General features: G+C 40.0%; 1 protein-coding gene across 1 annotated transcript in view; it reads right to left on the bottom strand.

The window, feature by feature from the left end:
• LOC124797924 (protein PRRC1-like) overlaps positions 1–16,452 on the bottom strand; it is a 75,685-nt gene extending 59,233 nt beyond the window's left edge. The window contains exon 1 of the mRNA XM_047261056.1: positions 16,262–16,452. Coding sequence (XP_047117012.1) covers positions 16,262–16,358 — 97 coding nt within the window. The 5' untranslated portion in view covers positions 16,359–16,452. The remainder of the gene's footprint in view (positions 1–16,261) is intronic.
• Positions 16,453–17,894: the final 1,442 nt, after the last annotated feature.

Consider the following 17,894-nt stretch of genomic DNA (forward strand, 5'->3'; position numbering starts at 1 on the left):
TCGTATCTGGATAATTCCAGAAACTGGCAGAGAAAAACCTTGCGCACGGAGTTTCAACAAAGGTCGCAATTTCCAGCATTGTCCCCAGAACTGATCGTGGCCCCTTGGTTCTGAGCTGGGTGGAAGGGCCAAACCAGAGACTTCGAAAATTGTGTGACAAGCTAGGCTTCAACCTCCTGGACTTGCACCCTAGGGTTGAGAACTGTAGGGTGCCGCTAAATGGGTCGGGTGTGCACTACACACCAGGTAGCTACTGTATGCTTTTTCTTTTTTCTTTTTAAATTAGGTGACTCTCCAACCAATACAGCTAATGATAGCTGCAGGAAAGCCAGAAATATCACTGTCACGTCAACAGAATTGCCTATTACACAAAAGTATTAAAATCGTAATGGTTAACTGCCGAAGCCTTCACAACAAAGTGTCAGAGTTTGAAACACTCCTGGAAAGCAGTAAAGCTCACGATACTAGGTACAGAAAGCTAGTTGAAACCTGAAATTGAGAGGAGTGAGATTTTTCGTAAAAATTTAAGTGTATATCGAAAGAATAGACTAATGCGATATGGAAGTGGTGTATTTGTCACAGCAGACATGAAACTCAAAACCACCGAGATAGAAATTGAAGCTGCATGTGAAACTGTTTAGGCAAAACTTAGTACCAAGGGTGGGCATCAAATAGTAATTGGATCCATTATCGCCCACCGGTCTCATCTCCCAATGTGATCGAAAATATTGGAGAAAACCTCAGTTCACTTTTACTTAAATTGTCCAACCATGTTGTAATCATAAGTGGGACTTTAATCATCCAACAATCAATTGGGAAAATTACAGTTCTGTTAGCGGTGGGAGTGATAAGAAATTCTGTGAAACGTTGTTAAATGACTTCTCTGAAAACTGCCTAGAACAGACAGTTCGGAGCCCCACATGTGATGTAAATATATTGGATCTAATGGCAAGAAAAAGACCTGACTTCTTTGAAGATGTCCACATCAAAACTAGTATCAGTGTTCAAGATGCGGTTTTGGCAACAATGATTATCAAAGTACAAAGGGCAATTAAAACAAGCAGAAAGATATATATGTTCAGTAAACTAGATAAAAAATCGGTAGTCTCATATTGGAATGAGGAACTTGAAACTTTCAGTGTAGGGCAGGAGCACCTAGAGGAACTATGACTCAGGTTTAAAAGAGTAGATGACTATATACCCAGCAGATATGTACCCAGTAGAACAGTCCATAATGGGCTGTAGATAGAGAGATGTTGAATGAAACGCATTTTGTTGTCAAGAGAGCAATGTGTGAAGCCTTTAATAGCTAACGTAACAGAATATTGTCAAATGATAATTCCCAAATCACAAAGAAAATCTCGTTGTGTCTAACAGCTGTTAGTGGCACCAAAGTTAGTGTCCAGTCCCTAGCAAGTGAGACACGAACTGAAATTGAGGGTAGCAAAGCAAAAACTGAAATGCTTCACTCTGTTTTCAAATGTTTCTTTAAAAACAAAAAAACCAGGAGAATTAAGCAAATTTAACCCTCATATCACTGAAAAGACAAGTAAAATCAGTATTAGTGTCAGTAGCATTGAGAAACAGATGAAATAATTACAACTGAACGAAGCTACAGGACCCAATGAAACTGCTATCAGATTCTATATTAAATTTGCAGCTGAGTTAGCCCCTCTTCTAACTATAATCTATCATAGACCCCTCAAACAAACAACCATGCCCGGTAGTTGGAAGAAAGCACAGGTAACACCCGTCTACACGAAGGGTAGTAGAAGTGATCCACAAAACTACTGTTCATTATCTTTGTCATTTACATGCTGTAGAGTCTTACAGCATATTCTGAGTTCAAATATAATGAGGTATCTTTATCAGAATGACGTCCTTCATGCCACCCAGCATGGATTCTGAAAACGCGTATGTCTAACACTACTCACACTTCTCTCATATAACACACTGAAAGCTTTGGATCAAGACATTTAGGTAGGTGCAGTATTTCTTGATTTCTGAAAAGCATTTGACTCAGTACCACACCTATGCTTACTTTCAGAAGCTACATCATATGGTGTACCAAGTGAAAGTTGTAACACAGCACGTTACCTTCGCTGGAGAGTCATCGTCAAACATATAAGTAGCTTCGGATAGTACCCAGGGAAGGTTGCTGGGACCCTTGCTGTTCATGTTGTATATAGTGACTTTACGTGCAATATTAATAGTAACCTCAGACTTTTTGTAGATGATGCAACTATCTATAAAGAAATACTGTGTGAAAGATGCTGCATAAATATTCTGTCAGATCTTGATAAGATTTCCCAGTGGTGCAAAGGTTGGCAACTTGCTTTGAATGTTTAGAAATGTAAATCTTTGCAATTGACATAACGAAAAAATTGCAGTATCCTCCGCCTTCAATATCACGAAGTCACAGTTGAAGTCGGCCAACTCACATAAACTTGGATGTAACACTTTGTAAGGATATAAAACTGAATAATCACATAGGCTCACCTGTGGATAAAGCATGTGGTAGACTTTGGTTTATTGGTAGACTACTGGGGAAGAACTATCAGTCTACAAAGGAGACTGCTTACAAATCACTCACATGACTAATTGCTCATGTGTGTGGGACCTGTACCAAATAGCACTAACAGGTGATATTGAATGGATACAGAGAAAGGCAGCACAATGGTCACAGGCTTGTTTGACCCTTGGGAGTGTGTCACAGAGGTGCTAAAGAAACTGAATTGGCATATTCTTCAAGATAAATGTAAACTATCCTGAGAAAGACTATTTACAAAGTTCCATGAACTGTCTTTAAATGATTACTAGTATACTATAATCCCTTACTTATCTCTCACATATGGGTCATGATGACAAGATTAGATTAATTACATCACACACAGAGACATTTAACAAATATTCTTCCCACACTCCATAACAGAATGGAATGGGAAGAAACCCTAAAACTGGTACAATGGGATGTGCCCTCCATCATGCACTTCACAGTGCAAAGCATAGATTTAGATCAATGAGTGACTTGATAAATGCTTTGTCACCAATTTTCTATAGAGGCACAGTGTCAGAAATTTCCAAGTTAGATTTTTTAGGATTTCATAGGCCTACATAACACTTTCTCAAATCTACTGAGTGGTTTATTCTGACTAACCATCATGCAAGGATATGGTTGGACTTATTTTTCATTTGTTGCTTATTCCATGACTTAATCTGACATTACAATGCAGCTTTCTTTCCTATACAAGACTGACTGAAACCATCAACAAAAAATAGGAGCTTTTTTCCAGAAAAATTATCTTGTCTTACATATTTGCAACTAAGGTAAATCTTATAGCACACCTGGACTTGAGCCTTCCACATCTCAAATTCCATTGGGGAATATTAGCTGGAGACTACTTCAGCTAAGTTCATAACATTGGATTAACAAAACTGCTGTTCTGCCTTAGTTATCATTCTACATCAACACAGATAAACTCTGATACTGTAACACCCTAGCTATCATACAATGCTTCCTTCACAATACTAGAGTTTAAGATACTGGTTCTGTTTGTTGCCAACATATCTACAATACCACACCTAGAGCTAAGGTGTCACTGGTTCCACAAAAATTTTAAGATACTTGTTTAATACTGTACCATTAAGCACAAATCTCTCTCTAAATAAAATTTATTAAATGCACGTATCTCTCAGTATGATGAATGGAAGCTGCTTACAATAGCTATGGCACCATCAAGAAATATTCAAGCAAAAAAAAAAAAAAGTTTTTTCCCACTTTGTTAGTTATTACAGATGGACGACAGACACAATCATTTATTACTTGGACCACTTGAAGTTTACTTTCATCCAGATTAATTCACACTCCGTGTCTATTTTTATCTATCTCAACTTGATAATTTTTGGCAGATATTAACCTCCAATGCTCTTGCTGCCACAATGCCTAAATAAGCCCCTTTATGAACACCAGCCTAAATATACTGTCTCAGTTTTAAAAAAAAGTTTTGTCTGCCAGCAATGTCCAAGAAAAATAAAACAATTTATTATGTAACACTGAAGTGGTTGAGTCATTAATGGGTCATTCCATGTCAGTTCAACCAGGGGCTCCAGCTCATAGTCTCAGATTTGACTGAAATTCAGTGCACTAATTCTACCATGTGTGGAACACTCATCTACAAAGTATTAGTTTCCCCTGCCAATTAGTTCCAGAATTATGACTTGTGAAAGAAGGTGGTGTGACCTGGAAATTGCAACCCGCATCTGGCAATCTATCTTCAGACCCAACTTCAGGTCTTAATAACTTTGGAACTATTCCACACATCCAGTGAAATTTTTACAACCCAGTAACATCCACTTAAAGAACACACTCCATGAATCAAAACACCAACAACACATTTCTGAGGGAAAATAAAAAATTCCAAAATGTGATTAAAAATGTAATATGTTAAAAGGTACATATTGTAGGTGCCCTCTATGCCAAATATAATTCACTCAAAAAGGGTATAAATTTTTTTGTGGTAAGCTTAATGTGGCCTAAACACACACAGATCTCATCATGCCCATATCAGTCACAAAAACTGAGTTACAAGCACATGAAAATACAAAAATTAAAAACATGGATTCTCAGAGTGAGGTAGCACAAAAGGGACAAGTGGTATCCAAGCCAAATTTCACACACTGCATAAGTAGGCAATAATGATATATATCTCAAAATTCCAGCATGTTATTGCAAGACATTTGTGTACAATGGAAGTTGACAGATGTATTTGGTGATGTGGTCATTGTTCCACAACACAATTTTGTAAAAACATATCATAAACTGTTCTGCCTCTTCTTATCCTCTCCCACAACTGTTTAATCACTAAGCAACAACATATAGACAGATCAACACAACCTATCATTAATGTTTACAGCACCTTAACTGCTAAAAACCAGTCAATTGTGCTTCGAACAGAAGTTCTCCCACACTTTAGTTACTGTACTATGCTACTAGGAAGGTTATGGAAGGCACTTCCACTACTGAACCAGGATCTAGACCTGAGCGAGAAGTGGGAACTGTAACCGAGAAGCTAGACCAGATTAAAATCAAAGGCTTATCTGGGGCCCAAAGGAGGAAGCTACTCAGGGAATAGAGGGAAAAAGAAGGAAAAGAATGGCTTCCTAAACACAAATGGAGGGAAGTAAAGGGACTAGAACCGAAGACCCCCAGGAAAAAACTGTAGGTTGAAGGGGACACGCAGACCCCCACAACGTCAAAGACAGGTAGTAAGCGGATAAGGGAGGAATCAAAGACTCTCTCCTCCCTGGATAAGTGGGTCCAGAAAAAACCGAGGCAAGAAATAGGGAAACAGACCTATAGTACTGCAGTCTCGGTTTTTAGGATGGCAGTTATCCCGGAAGGTTATCCACTGGTGGCCATTACCTCGCAGCAGGAGGAACTAGTACAGATGTCCCTCTTTGAAAAGATTGGGGATTTGGGGGGGGGGGGGGGGGGGGGGGACGACACTGGCCCAGTTCCCAACTTCAGGAGGGTCTATCTAGACCGTGGTGCAATCATTTTTGTCTGTGAGGGGGTACACACAGTAGAATGGCTTAAGGACAAGGTGCCCATGAATCCCCATGGGGGAAATACAGAAGCGTCCGATCCCGCCCTTCTGCTTTGACCCATGACGTCACAAATATGGCAGAAACGACCACGAACCACGATTCCAATATGGCGCATATAAAGTCGGTACGTACACATTATGAGGACGAAAATACATCGAAAAAAAAAACACACACACTTTCCACAAAAAGCCTAATGACACTAATGGGTCAAGCGGAAATGGGGTGTTTTTGGGTGGGGGCAAACTAAATATGAACAAATTTAGACACCCACCTCCATACAAAACAACGAAAAAACCCGACATCACAAAACTCCCCAAGTACCACTAAACACAATATCATCTGGAATCGGACACTTCCCTTGACCTATATAGCTCACCAGCAGCTTCCGATCCCATAAATTAAGATCAAACACTTCCCTTGGCCTATATAGCTCAAAAACATCTCCCGATACCAATATCAACATACATAGCCACACATTGGGATTGAACACTTCCCTTGACCTGTGCACTGTTAATTTTATCCGTCATATCCATTCCTGAACAAAAACAACAACCGATTAATTTTACTAAAATTACCACACGATGTACAGCGAACAACACTAAATTAACCTTCACACAAAATTGTTAACTCACTGAAACGAATTCCACTACAAACACAGCCGACACTCGAACAATTCTGGATAATGAACAAAAGCAAACTGAGCCCATTACACCACACAAACGGAAACCCTGAGCATACCACCAGAGAGCACAACAAACCACAACACGACGACATCTACAAACACGCCACACTCACACACCAAACTCCGCGCTGTCATGACGTCACACACGACAACACCTTTACTTCACAGGTCAAAGCCAACGCGTGGGATCGGACGCTTCTCTCGACCCCCGTGGGAAGATGCGAAGCTGCTGGTCAATTCGGCAGCGGAGCTTCTTAAGATCGCAAAGATATCATTATGGGTACCCAAGATCCTTATGGAAGTCTCTCCCAAGACCGTTCGGGAAAATAGGGGCCCAGACCCCAAAAGTCCCGACAGAAGACTGGAGAGTGATTAACCAGAAGGTTGCTCTCGAAGGACGAACACTGGTGGTGGAGGTTGGTGAGAAGTCCCTGAAGGCGATGTGGGAGCAGGGTCACTGTCAGGGTTCTCAAAGACCTCAAAGATGACAGTAAGACGGAGCCTAGAGGTGCAGCAGATTAATCTGCAGCACAGTAAATGGGCCTCTGCTGTCCTGAGCCGCTGCCTGGGAAGACAGGAAGTGAACGTGGCCCTGGTACAAGAACCCTATTTATACAAAAGGGGTGTATCGGGCCTGGGAGGCACTGGAGGTAAGCTGATCTATGCTAGAAATCTAAGAAACTCCAGAACATGCATCTATGTTAGAAATGGCATCTCTTTCATGCCAATGATGGATTTCTGCTCTAGGGACTTAGTGACCATCAAAATGCAGCAATGTGAGGAAGGTATCACAAGCGAAATTGTCTTGGCCTCAGCATATCTTCCTTACGAAGACAGTTTTCCCCCTCCCTTGGAGGTGAGGAGACTGGTAGAAAATTGCCATCAGCAAGGTGACCAACTGCTGGTGGGTTGCGATGCCAATGCCCACAACCTAGTGTGGGGCAGCAAGGACACCAACAGTAGAGATGAGTACCTTCTTGAATTCTTCTTAGCTAAAAATTTAGAAGTCTTGAATAGGGGCAATGAACCTACATTCAGCAATAGCAGAACGGAAGAAGTAATTGACATAACATTTGGTTCCATGACAATGGGTAGTTATGTCAAAAATTGCATGTGGTGTTTGAGCCATCCTCATTGCCCCACATGTACATTAAATTCAAGGTTGAAATGGGAATCAGACAGACCATGACTTATAGAAATCCCAGGAAAACAGACTGGGATACATATAGGAGGGACCTTGACTTAGGCTTATCGGAAATTAAAACCACGATAAGGAAGCCAGTAGAATCTGAGGACGTAGCAGATGGTGTTACCACCACAGTGACCTCAAATCAGGATAACTGCACAATCACCAGGAAGTGCACAAATAGGAATGGTCCTTGGTGGAATAACAAATTGGAAATGTCAAAAAAACAAGTACGGAGACTGTTTAATATTGCGAGACGCAAAGGACAATGGGCTAAATATCGTGAGGACCTCGTCAGTTACAACCTTGCAATAAGACAAGCAGAGGCGGCATCCTGGAAGGCATTCTGTGAGGAAGTGGAAGGCAGGGCTGCACCAGCCAGACTTCACAAGATTCTCACTAGAGTACCAACTAATCCAGGAGGTACGTTGAGGAAGGAGGATGGGGAATATACAAAGACAGCACGAGACGCTGGAATTGCTCCTCAAAACTCACTTTCCTCAATATGCTCTGCCGGCTAACACAGACCAGTATGTGACTGCCAAAGGGGAGGTTACCATGAGAAAAAGATTGAATAATCTACGAAAGGATAATGTTCTACGAGTCGGGGCATGGAATGTCAGAAGCTTGAACGTGGTAGGGAAACTAGAAAATCTGAAAAGGGAAATGCAAAGGCTCAATCTAGGTATAGTAGGGGTCAGCGAAGTGAAGTGGAAGGAAGACAAGGATTTCTGATCAAATGAGAATCGGATAATATCAACAGCAGCAGAAAATGGTATAACAGGTGTAGGATTCGTTATGAATAGGAAGGTAGGGCAGAGGGTGTGTTACTGTGAACAGTTCAGTGACCGGGTTGTTCTAATCAGAATCGACAGCAGACCAACACAGACAACGATAGTTCAGGTATACACGCCGACGTCGCAAGCTGAAGATGCACAGATAGAGAAAGTGTATGAGGATATTGAAAGGGTAATGCAGTATGTAAAAGGGGGACGAAAATCTAATAGCCATGGGCGACTGGAATGCAGTTGTAGGGGAAGGAGTAGAAGAAATGGTTACAGGAGAATATGGGCTTGGGACAAGGAATGAAAGAGGAAAAAGACTAATTGAGTTCTGTAACAAGTTTCAGCTAGTAATAGCGAATACCCTGTTCAAGAATCACAAGAGGAGGAGGTATACTTGGAAAAGGTCGGGAGATACGGGAAGATTTCAATTAGATTACATCATGGTCAGACAGAGATTCCGAAATCAGATACTGGATTGTAAGGCGTACCCAGGAGCAGATATAGACTCAGATCACAATATAGTAGTGATGAAAAATAGGCTGAAGTTCAAGACATTAGTCAGGAAGAATCAATACGCAAAGAAGTGGGATACAGAAATACTAAGGAATGACGAGATACATTTGAAGTTCTCTAACGCTATAGATACAGCAATAAGGAATAGCACAGTAGGCAGTACAGTTGAAGAGGAATGGACATCTCTAAAAAGGGCCATCACAGAAGTTGGGAAGGAAACCATGGGTAACAGAAGAAATCATGGGTAACAGAAGAAATACTTCAGTTGATTGATGAAAGGAGGAAGTACAAACATGTTCCGGGAAAATCAGGAATACAGAAATTCAAGTCGCTGAGGAATGAAATAAATAGGAAGTGCAGGGAAGCTAAGACGAAATGGCTGCAGGAAAAATGTGAAGACATCGAAAAAGATATGATTGTCGGAAGGACAGACTCAGCATACAGAAAAGTCAAAACAACCTTTGGTGACATTAAAAGCAACAGTGGTAACATTAAGCGTGCAACGGGAATTCCACTGTTAAATGCAGAGGAGAGAGCAGATATGTGGAAAGAATACATTGAAAGCCTCTATGAGGGTAAAGATTTGTCTGATGTGATAGAAGAAGAAACAGGAGTCGATTTAAAAGAGATAGGGGATCCAGTATTAGAATCGGAATTTAAAAGAGCTTTGGAGGACTTACGGTCAAATAAGGCAGAAGGGATACATAACATTCCATCAGAATTTCTAAAATCATTGGGGGAAGTGGCAACAAAACGACTATTCACGTTGGTGTGTAGAATATATGAGTCTGGCGATATACCATCTGACTTTCGGAAAAGCATCATCCACACAATTCCGAAGACGGCAAGAGCTGACAAGTGCGAGAATTATCGCACAATCAGCTTAACAGCTCATGCATCGAAGCTGCTTACAAGAATAATATACAGAAGAATGGAAAAGAAAATTGAGAATGCACTAGGTGGCGATCAGTTTGGCTTTAGGAAAAGTAAAGGGACGAGAGAGGCAATCCTGATGTTACGGCTAATAATGGAAGCAAGGCTAAAGAAAAATCAAGACACTTTCATAGGATTTGTCGACCTAGAAAAAGCGTTCGACAATACAAAATGGTGCAAGCTGTTCGAGATTCTGAAAAAAGTAGGGGTAAGCTATAGGGAGAGACAGGTCATATACAATATGTACAACAACCAAGAGGGAATAATAAGAGTGGACGATCAAGAACGAAGTGCTCATATTAAGAAGGGTGTAAGACAAGGCTGTAGCCTTTCGCCTCTACTCTTCAATCTGTACATCGAGGAAGCAATGATGGAAATAAAAGAAAGGTTCAGGAGTGGAATTAAAATACAAGGTGAAAGGATATCAATGATACGATTCGCTGATGACATTGCTATCCTGAGTGAAAATGAAGAAGAATTAAATGATCTGCTGAACGGAATGAACAGTCTAATGAGTACACAGTATGGTTTGAGAGTAAATCGGAGAAAGACGAAGGTAATGAGAAGTAGCAGAAATGAGAACAGCGAGAAACTTAACATCAGGATTGATGATCACGAAGTCAATGAAGTTAAGGAATTCTGTTACCTAGGCAGTAAAATAACCAATGATGGACGGAGCAAGGAGGACATCAAAAGCAGACTCGCTATGGCAAAAAAGGCATTTCTGGCCAAGAGAAGTCTACTAATATCAAATACCGGCCTTAATTTGAGGAAGAAATTTCTGAGGATGTACGTCTGGAGTACAGCATTGTATGGTAGTGAAACATGGACTGTGGGAAAACCGGAACAGAAGAGAATCGAAGCATTTGAGATGTGGTGCTATAGACAAATGTTGAAAATTAGGTGGACTGATAAGGTAAGGAATGAGGAGGTTCTACACAGAATCGGAGAGGAAAGGAATATGTTGAAAACACTGATAAGAAGAAGGGACACGATGATAGGACATCTGCTAAGACATGAGGGAATGACTTCCATGGTACTAGAGGGAGCTGTAGACGGCAAAAACTCTACAGGAAGACAGAGATTGGAATACGTCAAGCAAATAATTGAGGATGTAGGTTGCAAGTGCTACTCTGAGATGAAGAGGTTAGCAAAGGCCGCATCAAACCAGTCATTAGACTGATGACCAAAAAAATGCAGGCTATTTAAGGTTAGCTTAGCAGTAGGAATCACTCCCAATGTTTGGAGGGCAGTGAAGGTTTTCTTCATTCCAAAGCCAGGGAGAATTGATCATACCAAGGCCAAGGATATGAGACCAATCAGCCTGTCTTCCTTCATTCTCAAAACACTGGAAAAACTGGTTAATGTATACGTTGGGGAGAGGAGGCTATGTAGGGTCCCTCTACACCTGAACCAACATGCATACCAACCAGGTAAATCATGTGAAACAGCTCTCCACCAACTCGTCGGGAAGGTGGAAAAAGCACTTCACTTCCAAGAAACAGCCCTCTGCATCTTCCTGGATATCAAGGGGGCCTTTAGTAACACGACCTTCGATTCCATGGTAAGGGCAGCAGAGGTGCATGATCTGGGGACCACTACATGTAGGTGGACCAGAGCCAGGCTTAGTGGAAGGAAGGTAGAGGCTCCCATGATGAATGAAAAGATGGTAATTAAGACCACTAGAGGCTGCCCACAAGGAGGAGTTTTGTCCCCTCTATTGTGGAATCTAGTGGTGAAGGAACTCATTGAGGAACTAAATTCCAGACAATGCTTCTGCCAAGGATACGCAGATGACCTCGTCATAGTAATACTTGGCAAATTCACTGACACAGTTAGGAATAAGGCACAAGGAGAGTTGGACATTGTGCAAAAATGGTGCATTAAACAGGATCTGAGAGTTAACCCTAAGAAGACTGTTGTGGTGCCATTTACGAAGAGACATATTCAGCACGCAAGTTGGAATCTAAAGCTCTTCGATGAAACTCTATCTGTGAAGGGGACAGTGAAATATCTAGGGGTAACCTTCGATGAGAAGCTAACTTGGACCCCTCACATTAAGAGTATCTGCTCCAAGGCAGAAAGCACTTTAGTGAGTACTAGGAGGGCTTGTGGCACAAACTGGGGCCTAAGCCCCAGGGGTATGCACTGGATATACACCACAGTGGTTAGACCTAGGATTTCCTATGGGGCTGTAGTGTGGTGGAAGAAGGTAGAACAGCGGGTTGCTGCTAAAGAGCTTGCTAAGGTGCAGAGATTGGCCTGCTTAGCCATAACAGGCGGAATTAGCAGCACACCAACTGCTGGAATGGAAGCCATGCTGGACATGCCTCCACTTCATCTTTGGGTTAAGATGGAGGTAGCAGCTGGGGCATACAGACTTGAAATTGGCCAAAACTGGGTCTCATTTGGATATCCAGAATCACACACTAACATAGTGAGTGAGGTAAATATAGGTATGGCTGGGGCTTCACAGCACTCTGCAACATATAGTAAGTACCTTTTGTCATCATAAACAGCAGTAACATAGCGACCTAGTTGTATGTTGCTTTTTTGCTTCTGAATCCTGAGTCAGACACACTGACGACACATGTTGTGCATGAACCTATAGTTATAACCGGACAGTCTGCTCATCTGCACATTGTCATAGTCCACTGGAGAGAAGTGATGATGGCTCCTTGTGCTTGCAACAGTTTTAACGTGTTCTAGTCTGCTTTTTAGCAACTCTTCGACTGATTTCACCTCATCTTTCAAAACACAGAATCATGGTATGCCAGAGATATTTCTCTGTACCCAGGTAAATAATTGAAAAGGTGTTAGAATGTGACCTTCTGTAGGGTGCTGCAGACTAGTTCGTGATGCCATGCGCTTAATGGTAGCACCAATACCATCACATACACATTTTTACTATGACTTGTTGCGAAAAAATTCCATTCTGCGTGAATCTGAAAATCATGGTAATGCATGATAAATTTTTGAGATTTTCACAGTTTTTATATTGACTAGCTGCCCCATCACTGAAGTATTTCACAAAATGTATGTGAGGCAGCTTGTTTTTCACATATGCCATGACAGTGCGAATGTGGGCATTAACTGCAATGGTATCATGAATTAAACGGTCACTAAAAATGCACAGGTTCATGACAGACACATCACCTGATTCACCTCTATAGTAAATTGCAAATGGCTGGAGAGTTGCTTGACTGTTGTCCCAATGATATCCTTGGATGGCATCTTGAACTATAAATGCATACTTTTCAGAAAAGTCTAGTATTACTATAATTTCATCTTGTTTCAAATTATCCTTACAAAACTGGAGATAAGCTGATTGTGCTGTTGCTGTGAAGCTGTGTGAGGTCAGTTTGTCCATTTTTTGACAACACATTTCAACCCATATCTTCGACTGTACTTTGCTTTGTTTCAAGATGCGATCCATGTATGTCCATTGTTTATAAGAAACAAGTTCATCGTCATCCATAAGGCGTTCACCATACAGTTTGGTATTCATGTGTTCTGCAAGATTTGCCTTACCAGGACACTTTTCACACCTGTGTATCATGCACTGGTAGGAAATGATGTCACACACTAGCAGCTTCATTGCACCTTTGTAATCCAGATCAGAATCCTTTATAGCAGCAAACATCAGCTTAGCATTTTGATGGGTCTCACATACACAAACATTGTGTGTGCCCCTTGCACTTACAGGCACAACCTATTTTGGCCGAAGATTGAAAAAAAGACGATAAATCTACTTTGGTATTGGGATACTTTTCCTTGAATTCTACATATAGTTCTGATATGTTGCATAGGAACAGTTTTTTTTTGCATCTGTACACGTACATTTCCAATTTTCACTGTTACATAGGCTTTTTTTCCAGGCATTATTCGGCTGTAGTCATTATTTTCATAAAACTCCGACACTGGCACCTTTATTTCTGAACTCAATTTCTTACTCTGAGCCTGCTGAAGTTGTGGAAGCACTCCTTGGGTTGCTTTTATTTCCCTAGCCTGCTTTACCATATATGTAGAAACAGTGAATTCCTTTGCAGTGTAGTCAATAGACCAGCTGGAAGGTGCAAGTGTAAGAATAGTTACTTTTTTCTGGTGTGTGGATATGGCACTTTTTTCTTTCATATCATGCACAATTTTGTCCAAATCAGAGCATTTCTGTTCCTTTGGTGCAGATAGTTCTTCCTCTTCCACCATTAGTGTGTCAGGTATTTTGTGTTTTAATTCCATTTGAGCTTCTTGTAGTTTTCTTCTACCATAGCTGGGCCTGTCTCTTTTCCGAACTTTGTGTGTCTTCACGGGAGATAAACCAAGAGCAGTCACTAAGTATTTAATTGCTCATCCGCTGTGGATGTAGGTGGCTGATACTCTTCATCAGTCATGTAAATTATCAGAATATTCTTCATTTTTTAGCAGTGTAACACACCTGGAACATAACTTTTGTCCTGGTTTCATGTTAAGTCCCATGCACTGATTCACTTTCAATACTGATTTTATATCAATTTCTCTGAGGCTACACTTCAGTGTCTTCTTATGAATCCGAAATGGATCAAAACAACTTATTTGTAGAAAAGAATACTTATCCAGAAACACTTTCATATGATGATAACAAACACTAAAGTTTCCTGGAACTGTACCTCTTGTGCCCACAGAGTGTATCCCCGATCTCCATAGTAACAAATCTGGGTTAGATTCATCCAGATCATACAGTACAAAGGGAATGTCACATTTTGTTCCATATGTTGTTTTATGACATTCAGATGCTTGTGCTCTACCAATACTGCAACTTGTTTGAACAAAAGCACCACTAGTACACTCTTCTGCCTCCATACTGACTTTCCACAACAGTACTGACCAGTCTGAACTACAATCTTAAAAACATGAGTAACCTGTAATTGTTGGGGTCTAGTGTAGCAGGGGATACAACCCGTCGGCTTTGGACAATGACGTCACAAGTCGCCAGATAGCAGTTTACCATTTTCGCTTTTGCTGTTATGTTTCAGTTTCGTTTTTTTACTGATTGCTTAATAAAGTGGATCTGTTTATTCTATCTCGTGAGATTTTTTTTTAAAAAGCCAAAAAACACTTATCAGCCACTGAAGGGAGCAGCTACAACACTAAGAAGAATCGCTTCTCAATTGGCGACTTGTGACGTCAATGTCCAAAGCTGACGGGTTGTATCCCCTGCTACACTAGTCCCAATTGTTGCTTGTTTCCTTTGTTGTTCCTGCCTAACAACGACTCATTCTGTCCCTGAAAACTACCATTGTTTAACTTTCTGTTGCCTAATGGTTCCCAAAAATTGCTGCAGCTTTATCTGAAACAAGCTGTCTGCATCATCATCGTGTTAAAAGAAACTTAACCAAATACATCTCTGTCAACTTTTATTGTACACATATGACTTGCAATAACAAGTTGAAATTTTGCCACATATTATATTATGGTCTACTTATGCAGTGTGTGAAATTTAGCTTGGATATCACTTGTCCCTTTTGTGCTACCACACTTGGAAAATCCATGTTTTTCAGGTAATTTTTCAAATTTTTGTATCTTCATGTGCATGTAACTCTGTGTGACTGATATGGCAAGATGAGTTCTGTGGGTGTTTAGGCCACATTAAGCTTACCACAAAAAAATTTATACCCTTTTTGAGTGAATTATATTTGGCATAGAGGGCATCTACAATATGTACCTTTTAACGTATTACATTTTTTAATCACATTTTGGAGTTTTTTATTTTTCCTCAAAAATATGTTGTTGGTGTTTTGATTCATAGAGTATTCTCTAAGTGGATGTTACTGGGTTGTAAAAATTTCACTGGACTGTGCGGAATAGTTCCAAAGTTATTAAGACCCAAAGTTGGGTCTGAAGATATATTGCCAGATGTAGGTTGCAATTTCCGGGTCACACCACCTTCTTTCACAAGTCATAAGTCTGAACGAATTAGCAGGGGAACTTAAAATTTTGTACATGAGTGTTCCACACTTGGTAGCATTGGTGTGCTAAATTTTAGCCAAATCTGAGACTATCAGCTGCAACATTTTCTCAAATTGGTTGAACTGACATGGAATGACCCTAATTTATGCCGAAAAGAAAAAGGAAGGACAGGGTTTAATGTCCTAAGCCGCTGGACACACTGCGTCACAAGCAAATAACTCTTTCTACAATAATTATCTTGTATATAAACACAAAGTATACGCAATTTCCAAAAGTTAAAGTCCATGACTTACCATAATTAAGTAGCTATATAAACATTGCAATAATTTCAACTGCATCATTACTATTAATGCTCTACGAACTAAGCAACAAGCGGAAACGTTCACAAAAAAAGCGACAACTTAAGCAAACAGTTATGGAAAGCTACGTTAAGATTCGTATGGCTTCATTATTAATAAAAAGCTTTTGTATCATTTATATTATTCCAGTCATACGTTCTATTCAATTCAATGTACGGGTAATGTCGAATATGTTAATCACTACTTGGGCCTCTAATAACGATCACTATCTGTTCAACAAAAAAGTCTAAAAACAAATGTACAAAACAACCTGTATTTTTTTCCATTTTATCTTGCGTCAATCCATTATCAGATTTTTTGTCAACAAATTCGAAAGTCGATTCTCCGTTAGAATCTTCTTGCATCATGTTTAGATACTGAAAATATACTTGTATTTAAAAACTACCTATTTGTTGCTACTGGCTAACAGCCATGTTTGACACATTTCACCAAAGATACATTGCCGAGAATCGCTCTAGCCAAAGCCAAAGTCGCTCCACCAACACCACGTAGTGTGGTGTTGCATGGAGGTAACAATAGAGTTGGGCGCATGCAATACATCGCCTCAAATCTCGTGCGACCACACGACGCAGTTTCAACATAGGCCTACTGCTGTCCATGCTACGCTCTTGCTAAAGCTTAGAGCGTTAATTCATAATGCAAAAATATCTACTGTGATTTATGTTCGCGACTAGCATTAAAAATTGATAACGAAGTGCCAGAGGCAGAAATAACGATATAAATGGCCTAGACTATGACTCCTTAAATGAAAGCAGTTTTCATATACCAAGCGAGTGAACCTGAAGACTAGGGAAATTGTTTGCTAATGGACCACAGACTGACTGAAAATAACTGGCACTATTGTAGCACTCCCATACTGTAGCCTCCATTTGCAGGACAACACAGTGTTAGCACTTTGTAAACGATGTAAATATCCGATAAAACTACGGATACACAGTAACTTAAGGGATGGGAATAACGTTCATAAAGTCTCTGTATCCCCATTGGAACAAATTTTGAAAATGAAGTGTCTAATTCAAGTTATATTGGAGATTACAGTTATTCAAGTCCAAGCTAGTTGAAGCAAAAATGCGATGAATATGTAGTAAGGAATGTAGATAAAATATTGCCATACAAAAATAAAGTAAAGACTGAAAATAAGCGCAAAGATAGACGTAGAGGAGGTGCAAAAACATATTAAAAAGCAGCAAAAATGAAAAACTTTGTGAACGATAAAATAATCTGTCTGCTACTCTGTAAATTTCATGCAACTATTTTGAACCGATAAACTGCCACATTTTTTTTTCTTACATGTAAGAAACGAACCCTAAATTCTTGCATAGGTATCTGTAACTTCCCATCTTTTTATGTAGACCTAATACAGAAAACAAAGAGACTGTGTTCTTTTAAAGCAGACTTGATTACTCTGTAATAACTGTAAAGTAACTGTCCTTTCATTTTGTGTTCCAGTTCCCTATCGTTGTCTCTCATATCCTTCCAATCATTACACCAGTATTCAAATGCGAATGATGGCTTCATTCAACTAACAGTTCGCTCATTTCTCTGCTATGGCATGGTAGCAGGTAGTATGTTACAGAACACCATCTGAAGAGCCATTTAAACATCAGATATGCATATAAAATATTGTCAAACATTTGACTAGTGCAATTTGATACTAGTTACTGTATATCTTACACAGCAGTTAACAAGGAAATTCTAGTTAGAAGCCAAATATTTTTTGTTAATACTGAAGACATTAATTAGCTAAATTCTTTAATGACTAGCAGTGTTCACTAGAATTTATATTTGTCTCATATTCTGTTCGCATTGCATATATTATTTCATTAAACTTTGCAGTATAATAAGTCACCAATGTAAAATACTTACAACATCATTTGTAATTA

Source organism: Schistocerca piceifrons, chromosome 5 (assembly GCF_021461385.2).
Source record: "Schistocerca piceifrons isolate TAMUIC-IGC-003096 chromosome 5, iqSchPice1.1, whole genome shotgun sequence".
Taxonomy (NCBI): domain Eukaryota; kingdom Metazoa; phylum Arthropoda; class Insecta; order Orthoptera; family Acrididae; genus Schistocerca; species Schistocerca piceifrons.